The sequence below is a fragment of the Pristis pectinata genome, chromosome 4 (genome assembly GCF_009764475.1).
Source record: "Pristis pectinata isolate sPriPec2 chromosome 4, sPriPec2.1.pri, whole genome shotgun sequence".
Lineage (NCBI taxonomy): Eukaryota > Metazoa > Chordata > Chondrichthyes > Rhinopristiformes > Pristidae > Pristis > Pristis pectinata.
Genome location: NC_067408.1, coordinates 86,406,126 through 86,428,652, shown reverse-complemented (window position 1 = coordinate 86,428,652; position 22,527 = coordinate 86,406,126). Strand labels below are relative to the sequence as shown.

The 22,527-nt window shown below is 38.8% G+C and overlaps 1 protein-coding gene across 1 annotated transcript in view; it reads right to left on the bottom strand.

The window, feature by feature from the left end:
* Positions 1-22,527, bottom strand: part of LOC127569384 (uncharacterized) — a 35,100-nt gene that overhangs the window by 5,583 nt on the left and 6,990 nt on the right. Inside the window, exons 2-9 of the mRNA XM_052013979.1 lie at positions 12,466-18,445; positions 9,866-9,913; positions 9,651-9,769; positions 8,723-8,876; positions 8,079-8,218; positions 7,216-7,342; positions 4,585-4,620; positions 3,143-3,292 (exon numbers count right to left, since the gene is read on the bottom strand). Of these exons, the coding sequence (XP_051869939.1) occupies positions 3,143-3,292; positions 4,585-4,620; positions 7,216-7,342; positions 8,079-8,218; positions 8,723-8,876; positions 9,651-9,769; positions 9,866-9,913; positions 12,466-18,363 (6,672 nt within the window). The 5' untranslated portion in view covers positions 18,364-18,445. The remainder of the gene's footprint in view (positions 1-3,142; positions 3,293-4,584; positions 4,621-7,215; positions 7,343-8,078; positions 8,219-8,722; positions 8,877-9,650; positions 9,770-9,865; positions 9,914-12,465; positions 18,446-22,527) is intronic.

The window sequence follows — 22,527 nt, the reverse complement described above, 5'->3', positions numbered from 1 at the left end:
ACGCAGGAAAGGTTTTCATCTGATGACTCTTCCATGAATATCATATTTGTGCAGGTGTCACTGCACAGTAGAACAGTGCACCACCATCCAGAGTCTGCTAAATCTTCCTGAAGGTCTTTTGCAGTCAGATGGGGGTTTTGATTTGCCTTTCTAGCAATCCTACGAGCAGTTCTCTCGGAAAATTTTCTTGGTCTTCCAGACCTCAACTCGACCTCCACCGTTCCTGTTAACTGCCATTTCTTAATTACATTATGAACTGAGGAAACAGCTACCTGAAAACGCTTTGATATCTTCTTATAGCCTTCTCCTGCTTTGTGGGCATCATTTATTTTAATTTTCAGAGTGCTAGGCAGCTGCTTAGAGGAGCCCATGGCTGCTGATTGTTGGGACAAGGTTTGAGGAGTCAGGGTATTTATAAAGCTTTGAAATTTGCATAACTTGGCCTTTTCTAACGATGATTGTGAACAAGCCATAGCACTAACAAGCTAATGAAGGTCTGAGACCTTGGTAAAAGTTTTCTGAGAGGTCAAATCTCTTGGGGCGCCCAAACTGTTGCATGGTGCTCCTTTCCTTTTTTCACTCTAAAATTGTACAAAACAAAAATAATAATCTTGCTTAAAATGTTGAAGGGAATGCTTCTTCTTTAACTTTATGACTTTTGGAGATCAGTTCATCTTCTACTCACTTAACTATTCACAGTAACAGAAATTTTGACCAGGGGTGCCCAAACTTTTGCATGCCACTGTATAGTAAACACCAAATGCAGTACACTAGATTGGAAGTAGTACAAGTGAGTCACTGCTTCACTTGGAGGACTGTTTGGGTCTTGGACGGTGAGAAGGAAAGAGGTAAAAGTACAGATGTTGCACTTCCTGTGCTTGCACTGGGAAGTGCCATAAGAAGAGGAGCAGTTGGTGGGGATGGATGAGCAGATCAAGGCGTTGCAAACGAAAGGGTCTCATGGAAATGCTGAAAGAGGGGGGAAGGGGAAGATGAGTCTGGTGGTGGAACCTTGTTGAAGCTGATTGAAATCACAATGGATGATCAATGAATGCAGGTAGAAGGACCACAGGAACCCTAGCTTTTCTCTGTCCAGATGGAAAGATGATGAGAGGGGAATTGCAGGAAGTAGATGAGTTGCAGTCAAGAGCTCTGCCAACCATGGTAGAGGTGAAGTCACAGTTCAGGAAGAAGGAAGACATGTCAGGCACAGCTGTGAAGCAAGTCTCAGCATCAGATCAAATACAACAGAGAGGGGAAGTGGGAGAACAGAGTGGAGTCCTGACAGGAGGCAGCGTGGGAGGAAGGATAGCTGTGGGAGTCTGTAGCTAGCAGATCCCTTGAGATCGAGACAGAGAGATTCAGAAAGGGAAGAGTCAGAGATGGACAGTGTGTAGGTGAGAGCAGAGTGGGAATTGGAAGGAAAAGTAATAACATTTCTAAATTCTGTATGAATGCAGGAAGCAGCATCAATGTAGTCAATTGATGTACCAGTTAACGATTGAGGGAGGGAGCCCAAGTGGGACTGAAAGACGGTAATATGCATGCCACAAAAAGATAGGTACATACTCGAGCCCAACAAGTTCCTTTACTCTGGAAAAAGTATTCGAGTCGAAGAAGAAATTGTTCAATGTGAGAATGAGTTCAGCCAGGTGAATGAGTGTGTTGATGAAGGGGAACTGATTGGACTTCTGTGTCAAGGAACAAATGGATATTTGACCTATTTGTTGATAGTTTGCCTTTTAGAATTGTGTGAAAGTGACGGGGACTTAACTACATTCAACACGACACTGATACTGACAGTTGTAGATGTGCCACTGGTCAATTTGGTTTGCAACTAAAGCCATAAAGGAAGGTCAGGCAAGTACAGCTGATACACAATTACCATTATAATACTCGTGTCAAAACTGAAAGTTGCCATAGGTGTGAGAGCAGATATTCCTTACTCAATGAGTAAAGATGTTTTTTCTAAAAATTCTTCATACCAAGATAGATTATTTGATATTTGGGATAATAAGATAGCCATCTTTAAATTCTTAGACATATCCTAATGTACACCGATGCTCCTTAAAATTTTCCGCTAGTTTTATTAATGATATATTATGCAATGCATGAATGTAATGTAAGTGTTTACAGAAGTGAAATAGATCATTGCTATATCATCAAAATGGGAATTGCTTGTAAGGTTCAGAAGATTCATTTCATATTTCAAATCTGATCGTTCATATCTCATTCCTTAACTTTTAAAATGCAAATTTAAATAGTTATTTTAATTACTACATGATAAAGTCAGAAAAAATAAAAGAAGCCTTAATGAATTACTTGATCAGATGCAACATACGCACATCCTTTTGTATTCAACCACAACGATTAAATAGTTTTGTTCTACAACAAATGAAATGTAGCACAGTAAAATTTTAGTGGACATTTCCAGTCAATTATCCTTGTTTCTCTGCCATCCTCATTCAGACAACTAACAATATTTAACATTGGGGAAAAAAAGAGAGATGCAAACATTTCAGAGTTTCCACCAATAAACCCATATTACCAGATGTTGTTTAACAAAACATGTTGTATGTAAACAACACTGTAATTTATTATAAAGCATTCAAATATGATTGCATCTATCAATGACTTGCATTTGTTGAAATTAAGACCAGCCCACGTGGACAAGGGCTAACTTTTTAAAAATTCCCTGCAAATCTTTTGACAGAAGGAACTTACTACAAAGTACCCAGCAACATACCCATGCTAAATTATTGCTGTTGTATTTGCTTTTAACTAAATGAATTGATAAGACTCCCAATTAATATGGGCAGAAGAGTGACCAAGTTCAACAGTGCCAGAGATATCAATGAACAGAGATACAAACCATCAATGAAATAAGTTTTATATTATTCTATCAAATATACAGCTTTTCAAGGCAGTTCCATGTGTCAAGCCCAATGCCTCTTCCAGATCATTGAATGTCATTGATACTTCTATCAATTGTGGACAAACAAATAAAGCTACTTAAAAGAAAATTCACTGCATTTTGCAGTTATCTATTTTTTAAAAAAATGGAATGTACAACACATGCACATCTGAAAACACTGGTCATTTTTTTCATTGAAGCTATTTATCATAACCTAGTTTTACTCACACTCCACCAATTACACGTATCGGAGCCTGCTCCACTAAAATTATCCATATTCAGGTCTGTAGCATTCTCCCAAATGTTCTTCAAATCTGGTACGTCTTTACAAATTTCCTTGAAATGTCCATTGAACATTTCTTTTTCAAATATTACAATCTAAAATAAGAAACAGCATTTACTACATTTAACATCATTTGAGAAGACAGATTCAAGATCAATGCCCGCTTTGTACTTCACAATAATAAAAATTCTAATGAATGCCACTTTCAGTGACAGAATGAGGTTCTTTTATAAAAGAGCTCTTGAAAAGGTTGGCAATGTGAGGATAGTACAATTAAAGCTAAAAAAAAATCTAATAAACACCAAATTAAAATGGAAGGTGTTGAGGGTACCCAGTATCTGTGGAGAGAGAAACAAAATTAACATTTCAGGTTAATGATCCTTCATCAAAACTTCACCAGTTCTTTTGAAAAGTCATTGACCCCAAACATTAGCTGTTTCTTTGTCCACAGATGCTGCCACCCTGCTGAGTTTTTTCCAGCAGTTTGTGTTTAAGTGTTAGATTTGTAGCATCTGCAGTTTTTTGCTTTACAATAAATACCAACTTTGAGATGGCAAAGAACCAAGTAGAGATTCATCCACTGGATTAGAAAGAATATTCAAACATCTGCCCTTAATTATGACCAGATAAAATCTTCTGCTTGTACCTGGACCTTATAATTCAAACCAGAAGATAAGGAAAATCATTCCCCAAACTTACCCATTTTATCCAGAAAACAATAAAACCATCATTGTCCCCATTGCCTTTTTAATAACCAGAATTTTATTTTGCATTTATCATCAGATGCAACAGCCTAATGAAACGATTAGTTGTACTTTTGTAATAGTTGTCCTATTACCAGTTTTTTGCCCTCCTGTCAGGGTTTCATCTTGAAGTGTTGACCTGAATTTATCTGGATTCCAGTTTCCCGTGTTCCAAAGGATCTCATTACTGCTGTGCAGTTCTACTGCCAAATTGAATAAACCTCAGGCACACTCAGTAATAGAGTGTGTTGACCAAATTGAAAACCACTGAATGTAAATAATTTGAGCTTTTATGCAGGCAACGGTGGCGTTTATTTCACCCTTAATACCCATGCGTGCAGAATAAAAAATACAAGGCAGCGTTCATTTTCACCTGTTTACTGCTTCAAAATCAGCAGTGACCTACAAAGCACTGAAGTACTATTTGATTTTGCAAAGGTGATTTAGCAGTAGACTTCTGCAGAGTCAGTAATAACCCAACCCATTAAAATGCATCTGAAAGAACCGGAAATTGATTTCTAATGCAGTCTTTTTTTGTTTCAGTAGCGATAAATGTCAGCAAGTCATCGAAACATAACAACTTGTACTGTGGTGCTTCAAGTAATGTGTGTGACTTATTTTGACATCCATGGATCCATACATACCCTGGGAGACATAGGGCGTTCCACTTTTAGTCCACCCTAAAAAAATTAGGAAAAGTAATCTTATTTTCTTAAATAAAACAGAATCAAGGTTCTTAACAGGTTGAGATGAAGAATAAGCTATGACAAGACTATGAAGCATAGAGTATCATCTTTCTGCAATATTTATTCTACTTCCAAACCATCTCCCTGCTACATAATGTGGATGATCACGGTAGTGTAGCAGTTAGTGAAATGCCATTACAGCGCCAGCGACTCGGGTTCAATTCCAGCCGCTGTCTGTAAGGAGTTTGTACGTTCTCCCGGTGTCTGCATTGGGTTTTCCTCCGGTTGCTCCAGTTCCTCCCCACATTCCAAAGACGTACGGGTTTAGGAAGTTGTGGGCATGCTATGTTGGCGCCAGAAGTGTGGCGAACCTTGCGGGCTGCCCCCAGCACATTCTACGCAAAAAGATGCATTTCACTGTGTGTTTCGATGTACATGTGACTAATAAAGATATCTTACCTGAGTGAGGAGCAACGTTATCTAGTATCTTACCCTTTGAGTTTCAGAGCTATTAGAAATGCACTTAGCCTGTTACTTTTCCTGGATAATTAATTGTTTGGTAAATTAATGGATATTAAAATAAATGTCACTTTGGAACATTCACGTGTTTTATTGTACCACTTTTTTAAAGCAAAAACAAATTGTTCTTTTAACATCTTCCCCCAGTTATATTCAATTAGGACAGAATGTTCTTGGGCATGGAATTGGTTTTCTGTGATGTCATAATCACATCCATGTAATTTATTAAAGGTAATACATCTCACACATTACTTGTTGATCACACAAGATTAAGATCTCTTTATTAGTCACAGGTACATCGAAACACACAGTGAAGTGCATCACACTTAATTCCCTTCTGATTAAACGCACCAAGAAAGTATGAATATGAATAGGGGCGGGGCTTAGAGGGATATGGCCCGAATGCAGAAATTGGGGATGAGATGGGTGACTCATTGGACCGAAGGGCTGTATCCATGCTGTCTGATCTGTGACTCTATGAACGGACATGCTCTCTTATATTTTTGTTTTAAAATGTACAATTTACAAATCATCTTTACCTGATGTACAATTGTAAAGGATAATGACTGACATGCAAATGAAGCTAATTTGACAGACATTCTGCCTTTCATGAATCAATGAACTCCGAAGCAAGCATAAAATGAGTGATAAATTAACTTGTTTTTGCGACATCACTTGAGAGGATGAATGATTGACTTACTGTAACTTAGAGTCAAAGTAATACAGCACGGAACAAGGCCTTTGGCCCAACTTATCCATACCAACCATGACGCCCACCGCTTGGTCCCATTTGCCTGCGATATCCCTCTAAACCCCTCCTATCCATGTACTTTGTCAGATCTCTTCTAAAGGGTGTTATTATACCTACCTCAACCACTTTTCTCTGGCAGGCTCATTCCATGTATGCAGCGACCTTCTGCATGAAGAAGTTACCCCTCAGTTCCCTTTTAAATCTTTCACCCCTCACCTTTAAACCTATGCCCTCTAGTTTTTAATTCTTCTTCCTTGGGAGAAAGACCATGTGTGTTCACCCCTATTTATACCCTTCATGATTTTATACGCCTCTATAAGGTCACCCCTCAATCTCCTACATTCCAAGGAATAAAGTCATAGCCTGCCCAAGCTCTCCCTATGACTCAGGCCCTCGAGTGCTGGCAGCTTCCTCGTAAATCTTCTCAGCACTCTTTCCAGTTTAAATATCTTTCTATGATAGGTTGACAGACAGTGTACACAGTACTCCAAGTGCAGTCTCACCAACTGCCTTCTTGACCACCCTGCCTACCTGTGACACTGCTTTCAGCAAACTATGTACTTTTAGGTCCCTCTGTTCCACAACACTTCTCAGGGTCCAACAATTTACTGTCGAAGTCCTACCCTGGTTTAACTTCCCAAAATGCAACACTTCATAGCTATCTGAATTGAAAGCTATTTGCCAATACTGGGCCCACTTACCTAGCTGATCAAGATTCCCCTGTAATTTTTCATAACCTTCTTCACTGTCTATGATAACACCTATTTTAGTATCATCTACAGGCTTACTAACCATGCCTTACACATTCACATCCAAATTGTTTAAATAAATGACGAACAACAAAGATCCCAACAATGACCCCTGTGGCACACCACTAATCACAGGCCTCCAGTCCGAAAAACAATCTTCAACCATCATTGTCTGCTTCCTACCATCGAACCAATTATGCATCCAGTTCTCTCTCCCTGGATCCCATGCGATCTAACCTTCCAGACTAACCTGCCATCCGGGACCTTGTCAAAGGCCTTGCTAAAGTCAGAAATCTACAGTCTAAACTAGAATCTGAAGAATTTCCTTCAGATTCTTTAGTATCCACTGTGCCTTCCCAGACAGGCTCACATCTCAGTTTAATTTCTAATTCAAACCACAATACAACTGGATTGCTGGTATAGATAATGGGCTTAAATACAAAATACTGGACTCAAACCAACATCTTTAGACACAAAGATGAGAACACCATCGACCAAGCTGAGTTAAAATAGATTAAATACACAATTTATAAAACTCCAAGTAAATATCTTAATAAAACATTTCCTCACCATTTTCAGAGGCCGTAGTGATTTAATATCATTAGATTTTGCTTCAGTTGATACGGGAACTGGCTTGTTACCAGCTTCGAGCAGGGTATAGGGGCCACAGAAATGTGACTTATTATAGGCAAGCCAACTAGTAAAAGAAACATTTTGAATATGATTAAATGGAAAAATCAGTGAAAAAGGCTTTACATATACTGTATTATAATAATCATGCATAACATTGTAGTATCCTATCTTATTTATATTTGAGAAACAAACACAAATGGTAGAAGTTGTGAACTTCCATTTCATGCATGAGTCAATGGTGCTTGCTGTGTCCCACAAGCCAGAAATTTGTAATAAAGCCGAAAAGCTTAGAATACCAAATCCCAATCCAAATAATGGAGTCAGGCATTGTAGATGATTTTGAAAAAAATATATACTGTACTTCCTCTTTCACTGTTCCCCTTTGCCTCAGAACTGCTGTGGATCAACTCTCATCTGCTTTCTTCGAATCTGGACTGAATCAATCACAGCTTCATCCAACAAGATAACCTAGTCGGTTGACCCCTGTAAGAGGTTCTGTCACTAATAGCTAAGTACCTAGTATCATGTAAACTGCTTGTTTATTTACATTTTGGTTAATGAGATTGCTGATCAGTGCAGTAACATGCAAGTTTTGGTTTCAATTGTTAGTTATGCCACTGAAGGAAATTCCAAATAAAAGTTAAATGATAAACGAGGACAGGAACTTTGAGCTTTCGATGCTTTTATATTTGCAGTGCAGGGAGGCTTAGTATGAACAGAAATAAACCCCATACAAGTTGTCTGGAATGAAAAATATTCTGTATATATAAAAAAAAATCAACTATGTTAGTTTCACTTACATTCCTGAATTGACAACAAGAGAAGATACAGTGGGCGTTATTCTACATTCCTCTAAGGAGGCTACCTCACCGTTAAAGTAAGCGTTAACGGCACCTTGCTGAGGTTCTTGGATGATTTCAATCTCTGGAATGCAATGATTCTGGAAAGAGAAATATTCAACATCTATAATCTTTAGGAAGAAGACCATCCTTAAGTTTTTTTTGTTGCAGTAACTTAATTATTTTGCTCCAAATGGGAAACATTTTTCTTGAAAATACTGTTTTTTTTCCAATCACCATTTTCTTTGGATTACTGCATAAAGATTAATTGATTTTTTTTTACACTTCTCAAACTGAATTATTGTTATTTTTGGTTGCACTTTTTTTAAAAAGAGGATCAATTCAGAGTAAATCAATTAGCTTCACACTGTGCTTTTTTTTAAAAAGAAAGGTGCAATCTTGTTTTACTCGTCAAATATATTCCTTATCAACAGGTACCAAAACTTATTGAATAACTTCCCCATTTTTCATTTTATCTAAACTTCCATACTTGTTTCTTCAGACTGATTCTTTGAAGCATAGACAGGAAATATTATCATTTCATCTGTTAAGTGAGAGACTGCTTACCCAGTGTTCTGTTTCTTTTCACTGAGAGGACAACTCACCTTTATAATCCTTTTAATGGAACCAATCACAATTTTTGATTGTGTAGAATCCAAGCAAATGTTATTATTATCCCAGAGTTTATTAAGTTCCTTTTGTCCCTCTTCTAAGACAAGCAATTGACCTTGAAATTCAGGCTTTTCATATATTATCCAACTGGAATGAGGAAAGATAAACAAGACATGTTAAGAAAAAGGTTTCCCTCTGTTATCTATTCAGTGAGGGGCTGTCAGTTCAGTGTCATTTGATAGAAGTAGTTGGGTCTGAATGTACCATTTTTCCATTAACAATGCCTGTAACAAAAAAAACAATGGTGCTGCTGTCCTGCATATGATAGAGAATAAACTGAAATAAGTTCCTATTTCAACCGGTGTGGTGAGAATTTGAACTTAGACCATTAGCCTGAAATTAAGAAACCAAGTAACATTGTTGAGATGCACTCCTATATTAACTCTTTGTTTGCAAAAATGCCTGTAAACTCACTTAGATAAACAGTGGACAACAGTGAGTACCTGGCAAAGATTAGTGACACGATGATAAGTTGTGTGTTGTGTTAGTGGTTGTGGAATTTTAGAATCTTGCAGTAAAAATGTGTGTGTAAATGTGTATGTAAGTGTGTGCGTGTGTAAATGTCAATCTTGGCTGCAGTTGGGACAAACGTATAAGATTCAAGTGGAATAAAAACAGAAATGGAATGGCAGTAGCCTTAAGGACAATACCATTGTACTAGAGTGAAAGGACATAAAGAGGGAATGGTACAAACAGAACCCTTTTAATTAAGTTTTGGAACAGCGATAATATTCTGAGCATCATGGATGGGCAAAGTGTGGTAAGGAAACGAAGTTGGAATTTGTGAACAAATTAGATAAATGCACCTTAACCAACTAAAACTGGTACCTTAGTTGCTAGGCAAAATTATAATTTGCTTACCATCCTCTGACAACATTTAAAGAGAGTCCTTCCGAAAAATTCCAGCTTGTTGCATCAGATTGATCAGTAAAGATTTCACGTTTGTTTCCATGAAAGTTTAATTCATCATAAATAACCATCTAAATCACCATAGGAAAAGGTCTTTTAATTAGTAAGTGAAACATTTGAAAGATCTAATTTTTCAGTTTGTTTTTTTTTTAAAAGAATTGACTTACCTTCCCTGGCCTTGGGTTGATTTTCAAGGTTTTGTTCTTAACAGGACACTACAACAATAAGCAGTAAATGATACTCATGAATTTAACCAGCTGAGTACTTTAGATATGTATTTGGTACAGTTACACATCATATATTTATATAATGGAAGCAGTTAAGTTAACTGCTTGCAATAATGTCTCCTATGTTGCACAGTGGAAATGAAATGGTCTGACAAAAATCTCTAATGATGATGTAATACAACCGGCGTAAATGCCAAGTTTTTGAAACTATGCTGGCATAGAGACAAATGATCTGCATTGACCATGTCATGCACTGCCTAAGAGTAGTTAGAGTGAATTTAGAAACAAAGTTGGAAGATTAGTCATTCCAAACTCCATGACAAGGACTGCATCAAAAATCATACTCAGTCTGCCCGGCTTGACCCAATGACCTGGGAGGATATGACCCTTGATACAGGCTTTGCTTTTTGGAAGCAGAATGAGCAAAAGAAGATCAATCTGGAATCCATTACTGAGGAGAAAAAAGCAGGGCACTTAGAAAATCATGAGATAATCAAGCAGAGTCTGGATGGATCAATGAAAGGGAAATTGATTTTGTCAAACTTGCTAGAGTTCTTTGATGATGTAACACAAAGGGGGATAAAGGGGAACTAGTAGATATTGTGGATTTGGATTTCCAGAAGACGTTCCATAAGATGCTATATAGAAGATTACTTTGCAAGATAAACGTGCATGGGGTTGTGGTAATATATTGGCAAGAAGCAGTGCAGTCAGGATAAATGGGTGATACTTGGATTGATAACTGGGGGGTGCCTTAGAGACCAATACCGAGACCTCAGCTAATATACAATCTATATTAATGATTTGGTAAAGGGACTGAGTGCTTTGTAGCCTAATTTGCTAAAATGAAGATTAATGGATTTGCAAGCAATGAGGACCCAACCTACAGACATTTATATATAGGTTGAGTGAGTAGGCAGGTAGTTGACAGATGGTGTATAATAGAAAAATGTAAGGTTATCCACTTCAGAAGGAAGAATGAAAAGACAAATTATAATTTAAGCTTAGCAAGACTATAAAGACTACTAATACATTAAACATAAAAAGGTTAGCATTCAGACATAATAAGTAATTTTGAAGGCTATTTGATTGTTGGGCTTTATTGCAAGAGCTATAGAATGTAAAAATAAGGAAGTTTTGTTGCAACTTCACAAAACATTGTTGAGACCCCACTTGCGGTACTGTACAGAGTTTTGGTCTCTGTATTTACAGGGAGAGTGCTTTCATTAAGGGTAATGCAGAGAAGGTTCTCAGAGTTGATTCTTGGGATGAGAGGTTATGTATGAAGAGAGATTGAAGAAGATGGGCCTATCCTCAACGGAGTATAGAAGAATGAGAGACCACCTTCCTCAAACATTAGATTTTGAGAGAAAAGGGGGACTCTGAGAGTATGTTTCCCCTAAAGGGGGTACCTAGAATCAGAAGTCATTGTTTGCCCACTTCTTGTGTAGATGACGAGGAATTTTTTCTCTCAGAAAATTGTGAACCTCTAGAATACTCTACCCTGGAGAGCTGTAGAGGCAGTCATTGAATATATTCAAGGCAGGGATTGATAAAAAACTTGTGTGATATTCTTATTTAATTGTTACTACCTATTATGGTACTTTATATTAACTAATTCCAAAGAACAGCTTATATTTGATGATTATGTGTTGAATTTAGCAATGGTAGTTGATCTTATCATTCCATCTAGAGACCTCATAGGATAAATGCAATGAAATACAATTAAACAAGCACAGCCTATGGGCACATTAGACAATACGTAGAATCTTGGATAAACATAACCCAATGGATTTTAGTTACTGAGCTATCAATATTCAGCTTTTAATATTCTAAATATATTTAACTCTCACCATCCCAGTAGGAGAGAGTTACCCAAAGATCATTGCCCAAGTAACAAAGACACATGGAAGCAATTCTTTGGAGCAAAGAAAGGAAAATCTACAGATGTATCGGCCCTGACACCATCTGTGCAGTTGCTATTGGTAACTGTCAAAAGCTTTAAATAATGTCAACTCTCAGCAGGCTCACCAAAAAAATGGTGCACTGCCTAGGAGAAAATATCAAAGAGAAAGAGGGACAAAAGAAAGGCTCATAAGTTACAAAGCTTAATGTGTCATTTGCAGTATTTTGCACAAACATTCAAATTGTCAGGGTGATAAATGTAAAATATTTCAAACAAATTGCAATGTACTCAAAAGTACTGGGGAGTACCATAGTGCTGCACAAGTGAGGCAGCACACAGTGAAGAGGTTTGGTGGTGGACAGCTTCATGTCTACGACTCCTCAATTATACATAACCATGCAAAAAAACACCAAATAGCAACCAAATAAGGAAACTTTAGAAGAGAAGGTCTCCTTAAGCTGCCTCTGCACGACTCTTTGCAGTAATCTTAACATTGGGACTGACAAAAGATAGTGAAGAATTTATGATCTTTTTCTTTTTGCTGCGGATTGTTCACATTTCAGGAAGGTCCACATAGGGAAAGAGAAAATTACTTCAAGGGACTGCGTCCTGTACTGAATTTAAAGTGTCTTACCTTTGAATCTGATGGATATTTTAACACATCTACATCTTCAAGAAGCTTCTGCTGCAAATGAATTGGTACTTCAGCAGCCATATCCGATGATGCTGGTTTAACCTTTTCAAAGTCATCTTTAGACAACTGGAAATAGCTGTAGAGTAGACTACTTACTGCTGCAGATGGCATTGGTTTCAGGGAGGTATTGGAATCAACTACATAAACTTCTGCTTGTATCTGTACAGGCAAATTTTGTTCCTCACTTCTGTCTTGAGTAAGTTTGGTTGCCTTTTCCGAATGATCACTGGAGACTGTTGTGCTCACTTCTCCAGTAGAATCAGGACTGGTTGAATTTTCTTTACCTTCCTCAACTTCTGGAAGTTTACTTTCTCTCTGCATCATATTTAATGATGTTGCTGCAGATTCAAGAACCGTTGCAACAGATTCATTAGCATTATACTGTGCTTCTAAAGTCAGAGAATGGGTAACGTTAGAGGTCTTTGTTGTTGCCTCACTTTCCACATCCTGTTCTTCATATATTGGTGGTAAAGCAAAAGGATAAAACTTCCTCCTTCTGAAGCTATGGCTCAATGATGTCTCTAGGATTAATGCTTCCTGTTCTGAACCTTGAGGTTCCATTCCATTCTCATTGTCAAGATATTCTCCAATATATTCCCCAATATATTCCATAACATCACCATCAGATTTATCAGTTAAATGTACACATTCAAGGTCAGAGGTTGCTTGCACTTCAGGAATTCGCTCAGTCTCTTCTACGCTTGTGAAATCACTATGTTCAGTAAACTGACTGGACTTACTTCCCTCAAAATCAGCAAATATATTTTCTTGAAAATAATTTGAATTAGTTCTCGATCTGGTACTAATCTGTGCTGGATCAATGATATTACATTGCTCTGAAACCTTTCCTATCAATTCCTGGCCCACAGAATCTGTGTTATGATTGGCCATTTTTGTTACATTTGAAGACGTTTCTGGCCAGGAATCTTCTGCACCAACCACAGTGTTTCTCAGCTCACTTCTCAGTTCTGTTCCTTCTATAGGCTGCTGTATTTGTACCTGACTGTCACTCACTTTGTCCTCATCTGCTTTAAGTAACAATGCTGTGACGTCAGGTAGATTAATTGTCGAAGTAGGATTTAAGAGACCTGTGATTGGCTCATAATTTATTAGCTCTGGATCAGGCTCCATAGTTGCATGGTCATTGTCCACAGGCAATAAAGGTGCAGATGTCAAACTTTCCTCCTGTGATTCGGTTGCTGTTGAGGCACTAAGGACTGCAGGAATGTATTCAGAAATACTTCCCTGTGTTATCAGAGGTAAGGCTTCACACTCTCCTTCAGTAATGAACATTCTGTTATTTTCAGACTTCTCTTGTTTCTCTGACTGCATCATCTCTTTCTCTTGCACATCACTAACTTGCAATGTCCTCACTAATTCCTTAGGTATTTCCTTGGCATTATTATTGCCATTAGTTTCATTCTTTTTTAACTCAACATCTTCAGCAGCATCCTTTAATCTAGTAATTGTTATTAGATCTGAACTGGTTTCTACAGTGGTATCTCCTTCACCGATAACAACACCACTGTGCTCAGTATGTGATATTACCAGTTTGGGGGAAGACACATGATCCACAGCTGAGTTTACATCAGACCGAATGGTTAAGTCACTCTCCAAAACTGCCCCAGAGTCTGGCAAAGGCAGCTGGGTTTCACCTGGTATCTGAGTGTCTGCTGTTATCTCCTTGCTGGTCAGTGCCATTTTTTGTACCATTCTGCGTCCCTTTTCATTCACTGGCTTAATTAATTCTGGTATTATATAGTTGGAGCTGGGCTTTATTACAGAAACTGTTCCATCTTCTGACTTTGTGTTTTGATTTGTGGACTCTTCTTGGTCAATTGACTCACTCTGCCCAGTTATACTCAACTGGACAGAAACGGTTTGAAATTTATTTTCATTCTTGGCATGTTTTGCACTCGTCTCCAAATCGGCAACTGAATTTTCTTGAAAATCACTTGAACAGATTGATGTTGCAGAATTAGTTCTTAATATGGCAGTACTCAGTGCTGGATCAATAATATTACATTGCTCTGAGACTATTCCCATCAATTCCTGACCCATAGTATCATTGTTTGCATTGTCTGATTGCATTATTTTTAAAGCTGTTTCCGGCCAGGAATCTTCTGCACCAACCACAGTGTTTCTCAGCTCACTTCTAAGTTCTGTTCCTTGTATACGCTGTCGTATTTGTATCAGACCGTCATTCATGTTATTCTCTCCTTCAGCAATGAACATTGTGTCATTTTCAGACTGCTGTTGTATCTCTGACTGCATCACCTCTTCCTCTTGCACTTCAAGTTGCACTGATTTCAGCAATTCCTCAGGTATTTCTTTGGCTGTGTTGTTTGCAACTAAGTTCTTTGTGTTTTCTTTAAAATCAACATCTTCAGCAGAATCCTTTAAGCTCGGAATTGTTACTGGATGCGAGCTTGTTTCTATTGTGGTACCTCCTTCACTGATAACAGTATTACTGTGCTGGGTATGTGGGGTTACTGCTTTAGGGGAAGACAGATGATCCACAGCTGAGTTTGCTTCTGATGGCCTGGCTGAGTCAATATCACTATCTAAAGCTGCCCCAGAGTCTGGCAAAGGCACCTGGGCTGTACCAAGTGTCTGGGTGTTTGCTTCTGTCTCCTTGTTGGTCAGTACCACTTTTGGAATCATTTCCTTTCCCACTTCATTTATTGGTTTAACTAAATCTAGTAATGGATATTTGGAGATGGTTTTTACTCCAAAAACTGTCCTTGTTCCATCTTTCTTGGGTTTTGTGTTTTGGTTTACAGAGTCTCTCTGATCACCTGACTGTGTGGACTTCAATATCTCTAAGTGGACAGAACGCAATTGAAAATTTTCTTCTTCAGAGTTTGATAATTTGTTTTCAAAGTCAGCAACTGAATTGCCCTGGAAGTCATTTGATTGGGGCAGGTTTGCGGAATCAGATCTCAGTATAGCTGTACTCTGTGCTGGATCAATAATACTACATTGCTCCGATACTTTTTCTCTTAATTCCTGGCCCACGGAATCTGCGTTATGAAAGGCCATTTTTGAAGACGTTTCTGGCCAGGAATCTTCTGCACCATCTGCAGTGTTTCTCAGCTCAGCTCTCAGTTCTGTTTCTTCTAAAGGCTGCTGTGTTTGTATCTGACCATCAATCACTTTGTCCTCATCTGCTTTAAGTAACGATTCTGTAACTGCATATTCTGGACTTGTGGTAAGACTTGTACTTGCCTCCTGATTTGTTAAATTTTCAGCAGCGTGTCTCGGTGCAAGACTGATGCCCACAGGCAATACAGGTACTGATTTCATGCCTTCCTCGTGTGATTTAATCATCACTGAGCTGTCTTTCTTAGCAGCATTCTGGAGTGACGGAACATATTCAAAAACTTTATCCTGCATTATCAGAGGCAAACTTTTATCCTCTCCTCCAGCACTGTGTATCAAGTTATTTCCAGACTCCTCTAACCTCTCTGGCTGTACCCTTTCATTCCTTCTCTCACCATCAGCTTGTCCTCTCTCCTCTAATTTCACGGGTATCTCTTCAAAAGTGTGGTCAACTGCCAAATTATTTTCTTTCAAATCAACATCTTCAATAGTGTCCTTTACATTCACAATTGTTATTAGATTTGAAACCCTATCCTTGTTAGTGATGTTCTCTTTGATATCTGTGGTAATTGGTTGGATATATGGTGTTTCTTGTACTGCTGAAAATATCAACTTTCCTGCAGTTTCTTTTGATCTTTCTTTCAAAGTGTCACCACGATTTGTTTCTACCGGTTGAGTATTGGATGCATCCACTGTGCACACATCTCTTATTAATTCTGCTTCTGATTGTACGGAGGCTTCTTTGTCCTGCGCACTGATTTTTAAAGTGGACTCCTTGCCTCTTGGTTTGACTGAAGGTGGCACACTCAAGTCCTCATTTTCACTGGTATTGATCCTCTTTGCTATTTCTTCACTCTGTGCTTTGGAATCATTTAGTGCATATTCCTGTGAAGTGCCTTGAATTACTCCGTCAGCAGAATTCACTACCAAAGCAAATGGCTTTGTTGAGTGCACAATTTCATTGGCCAGTGTGTTTCCCAGATGTGTTTCACCATCTATGTCAGACTGTGCATTTCCTCCAATGTTTGACAAGCCAGAACTTTGTTGAAAACATCTGTACCACAGGCTGTTTTCTGATGGGCTGTACATGCTATTTGTTTCCTTGGCTTTCTTATTGTTATCATTCTGAGAGTTCATAAAATCAGATGTTTTTCCCTGGTCCTGCATTTCCCCAACAAACTGATTTTCTTTGAAGGCTGACTCTGCAATAATCTCACTATTTGTAAGTGAATGTCTATTGTCTGAACCTAATAATGAATTTGCTGATTCTTGATAGTACCTGTAGAAGATACTCTCATTAGACAAGGAGAGCCTGGCTTCTCTAGAAACCTTAGGTTCAGGCAAAGGGGCCTGATTAGAGAGGAACAATTCTGAAATGGGATCATGTTCTTTCTCAGAAGAAATTTTAAACAACTGGTCTGGTTTTTGAATGTAGAATGATTTCTCTGTCTGTATATGGTTGCCTTCTGCAGTTGTCTGGGGTTCGATAGTCGAAATGGCTTCAGAACTTCTAACTCCAGCTGAATTTATTACACTTGAAGCCTTTTCTGAAGTAATTGCAAAGACAGTTTCACCTGTTAACTCAAATGTCGTTGTTAATTTGCCATCAATATTAGTACTAGTACCTTTGTCTTTATTTTTGGTTTCATTCATTAGTTCAGCAACAGATGAATTCTTACTCATTAGCTTTTCCAAAACCTCAGAACATTGCTCATCATTTACATGTTTAATATTAGTTTCTGCTTTCCTTTGTGTTTGACCATGTTCCCTTGATGGTTCCTCTATTACATTTTCTGTGTTAGTTGTAAAAAGCCCAGTAGATATCCCTGTTACATTATCTTTTCCTGACACTGTTAGATGTTCATTTGTTTGAGTCCTACTGGCATCTTCCAATTGCAAATCACATTTATCACTAGGGTCAATGAGTAATATTTTGGGCCCATCTACCTCATTGCTCATGTGGACCATTTTCACTGGCTCTGTTGAAGAGACAATTTTTGTTATAGCAGCAGGAGCATCATTTGCTGTTTCCTGTGTCAGGCCTTTCCCCACATATTCAGTTCTTTCAGTCTGTTTCATTGTATCATCTAACTTTGAACCTGTTAGAGTGCAATATTCCCCTGAATCAGTTCTGAAACTCTTGCCAGCTGCATTTGACAGTGATGTATCCAATTGTAATGCTTGCTTCTTGGTGCTGTTTATTGTGTCTGTTCTCAGTGCTGTTTCTTCTTTTTGTTGGCCAGACAGTTCTACTTCTCTGTTAATGCCAGTGAAAGAAGATTGTTGTGCAGGTATTTCATTTTCTGTGTTCATGTCTGTCACAAACTCAACTTCGTTTGATGGAAATCTTGCTGTGTGGATTCTGGATTGGGCTTCATTCTTCTCACTGTCATGATTCGTTAAGGGTATCTTTTCCACTAAAGGCCTTTGGATCCTAGTCATGGTTTGGTTATCTTGGTTAGTTTCTTCTTTCACTGGATTTGTAATTTGTTGATTAACCAACGAAATGGCACTCTTTTCATCTACTTCAGCGATTGTGGCATTTAGTGGTCTAAATACTTTCTTCTGAGACCTCCTTCTTCTCATCCTCCTTGCTCCATGATAAGTTGAATAAGTGATGATTGGTGTAAGAGAGGCATCTTGTCCATTCTCAGAACTAACTGATTCATTGGCTCCATTTTCTAAAACGTGCCGATCATTTTCTTTGCATTCATCAACTGTAGTTTGCAGTTTCATTGGGTTTTTCTCATCAACAGCTTTCTTATTTGAATCTACGTCTCTTTCCGTTAAAATAGTTCCACTGAACTTCTGTAGTTTTCTAGTTGAAAGAAAATTGAACAAAATTAGTACTTTCATACTGTGTAAATGGTCACCTATGATAGTGGTATAGCAGTATGGAAGAGATGAATTCAGATCCATGGTAGGTTCTGAAAACCAATTAAAATAATATGATAATTTCAGGGCTAGCATCAAAAAAACAGTACAAGCTTTAGAAAAAATCCACGTTTTGTTAATGCTCTTCAGGGCAGTGAGAGTGTTTATAATGACAAAGGACACATAACCAGCCCAACTCCACTTAGTTGAATCCTTGATGCCAATAAATGGGACCGTGTCAGTGACAGCCATATTCCAAGAACAAAATACAAAAAAGCTGTTTTATGTACAATTTGGAATGCTGTATTAAACCAAAAGAAAACGAAAACCAAATTACTGATATGTCACAACTCATAACTGAAATCTTAATCTCAATGCTGGAGGAAATCAGAGGGGATTTTATAAACAAATCTTTTGACTTGAAAATGAAAGTACCAATAGAAGGCCTCACTAAAAGGTCTTTTGAGGGTTAGCCGACTCAATTGTTCAACACAAGAAAAATTGTAAAAATGTTAAGTAACAATAATAATAAACTGTGATGGGTATTTTGTGGAAAGTGACTTCCTTCCCAAACCCCAGTCTCTTGTTAAATCTTGCCCTTTTCAAATATAACAATCACATTTTACTCTGATGCCAATTGAAATATCTATGAAGCACCGAACGATCACAACTATTTTTATAAATGGTCATTGACCAAAAATGTTAACTTCTTTTTCCCCCACATATACCACCTGACCTGTTGAGTATTTCCATCTTTTGCCATTTTTGTTTTAAAATGCTGTAGCGGCTGCCCTTATGGTATGGAGTGACACGTGCAATGTGGTCTTGAAGAGGAACACAGGAAATAAGGGCTTATTATGCAATTTGTAAACTAATGTATTATCTCCTCTTCAAAAACATTCCAGGGACTGCTTTAAATCTCATTGGGGTGCTAGGAATAAAATTCAGCAAGCAGAAATGGTGTTTTATGTCAAAACATTATACAAAGAAATAAAACAGCAATATTTATAATGGAGGCTCAGTTTAAAAGAAAAGTCTTTTGTTTACACACGAACAAATATAATGTATTAAGTGAAAAAGCCTTTAATAATAGATTAGCTGAGTTCCATGTGCTATAGTTCTGAGGCACTAGCCTGCTGCTAATATCAAGGAACATTCATTGGAACCAAAGGTCAGCACAAGCCATTCAGAGATTTTTTTACTACTAGTCAGATAAAGGTTTAAAAAAAAACTTAGAAATTGAACCCACTTCTGCATGCGTTTAGATTCATCGAGTTATACAGCATGGAAACAGGCCCTTTGGCTGAACTGGTCATGCCGACCAAGGTGTCCCATCCAAGTTAGTCCCATTTGCAAGCATTTGGCCCATAACCTTCTAAACCTTTCCAATCCATGTACCTGTCCAACTGTCTTTTAAAAGTTGTTATTGTACCTGCCTCAACCACTTTCACTGGCAGCTCATTCCACATACACACCACCCTTTGTGTAAAAACATTACCCCTCAAGTTCCTATTAAATCTTTCCCCCCTCACCTTAAACCTATGTCCTCTATTTCTTAATTCCCCAACCCTGGGAAAGAGACTGAGTGCATTCAATCTATCTATGCCCCTCATGACTTTATACACCTCATAAGATCACCTCTTAGTCTTCTATGCTCTAAGGAATAAAGTCCACCTCTCCCTATAACTCAGTCCGTCAAGTCCTGGCAGCATCCTTGTAAATCTTTTCTGTACTCTTTCCAGTTTAATAACATCTTTCCTATAGCAGGGCAACCAAAACTGAACACAATACTCCAAGTGCAGCCTCACCAGCATCCTGTACAAATGCACAATGACCTCCCAACTTTTATACTCAATGCCCTGATGTATGAATGCCAGTGTGCCAACAGCCTTCTTCACCGCCGTCTACCTGTGCTCCACTTTCAGTGAACCATGTACTTGTACTCCAAGGCCCCTCTGCTGTACAACATTCCCCAGGGCCCTGCCGTTCACTGTGAAAGTCCTACCTGGATTTGACTTTCCAAAATGCAACACCTTAAACTTATCTAAATTAAACTGCATTTGCCAATCCTCGGCCCACTTACTTAGCTGATGAAGATCCCCTTGTAATTTTTGATAACCTTCTTCATTGTCCACTATACTACTTATTAACCATGCCTAGTACATTTCTATCCAAATTGTTTACATAGGTGACAAACAACAATGGCCCCAGCACCGACCAGAGGCACACCAATCGTCACAGGCCTCCAGTCCGAGAAACAATCTTCCACCATCACCCTTTGCTTTCCCACCATCAAGCCAACTGCGTACCCTATTTGCCAGCTCTCCCTGGATTCCATGCGATCTAACCTTCTGGAGCAGCCTACCACGTGGAACCTTATGAAAGGCCTTACTAAAGTCCATCCTAACCACATCTACCACCCTGCCCTCATCATAAAAAAACTTAATAAAGTTGGTAGGACATCATCTCCCATCCACAAAGCCATGCTGACTACCCCTAATCAACCCTGGTCTTTCCAGATGTACATACATCTTATCCCTCAGAAACCTCTCCAATAACTTACCTACCACAGATGTTAGACTTACTGGTCTATAGATCCCAAGTTTTTCATTGCTGCCCTTCTTAAATAAAGGCACAACATTCGCTACCCTCCAGTCTACCAGCACCTCACCTGTGGCTAACGATGATGCAAGTATCCACCCAAGGCTCCTGCATTTTCTTCTCTAGCTTCCCACAGTATTCTTGGATATATCTCGTCAGGCCTTGGAGATTTGTCTACCTTCATACCTTTTAAGACATCCAGCACCTCCTCTACTGTAATGCAGACAATCCCCAAGACCTTCCCATTTACTTTTCCTAGTTCCAAAGTCTTCATGTCTTTCTCCACGGTAAAACTAGAGGAGAAATATTCATTACGGACCTTGCCCATCTCCTGCAGCTCCACACAATAATGTCCCCTTTGGTCTTTGAGGGGCCCTATTCTCTCTCTAGTTACTCTTTTTCCCCTTAATACACATATAAAATCTCTTTGGTTTTTCCTTAATCTTCTCTGCCTATTTTCTCCTATTTCATGCCCCCTTTTTGCCCTCCTGATTTCCTTCTTGAGTACACTCCTGCATTCCCTATATTCCTTCAGGGATTCACTTGATCCCAGATGTCTGTACCTGACCCATGCCTCCTCCTTTTTCCTGGCCAGGACCTCAATATTCCTTGTCACCCACTCCTACCAGCCTTGCCCTTCACTCTAACAGGAACATGCAGACCTTGAGCTCTATCTCACCTTTAGAAGCCTCCCACTTACCTGTGGTCCCTTTGCCCACAAACAACCAACTTCAATCAACCTTTGCAAGCTCCTGTCTCGTACCATCAAAAGTCACCTTGCCCCAATTTAGAACTTGAATCTGTAGACCTGTTCTGTCCCTTTCCATAACTATTTTAAAACTAATAGAACCATGGTCACTGGTCCTAAAGTGCTCCCCCACTGTCACCTCAGTCACCTGTCCCACCAAGAGTAGGTTGAGCTTTTCTCTCTCGCTAGTAGGGCCCTCCATATATTGCCCAAGGAAACACTTTCCTGAACACACTTAACATATTCCACCCCATCTAAGCCCTTAACAGTATGGCAGTGCCAGTCTACGTTAAGAAAGTTAAATTATTCTTACAACTCTCCACAATCTCCCTGCATATTTGTTCTTCTAAGTCCCATTGACTATTTGGGGGTCTATAGTACAATCCCAACAATGTGATCATCCCCTTCTTATTTCTCAGCTCCACCCGTAAAGCCTCACTGGATGATCCTTCAGTAACTTCATCTCTGACTACTGCTGTGACATCCCCCTCAATCAAAAATCCAACTCCCCCTTCTCTCTTCCCTTCACCTCTATCCTGCCTAAAGCACCTGTATACCAGAACATTAAGCTGCCAGCCCTGTCCCTCCCTTAGCCATGTGGCCGTAATAGCTAAAATATCCTAGTCCCCACATAGCTATCCAAGCCCCAAGTTCACCCTCCTTACCTGTAAGACCTC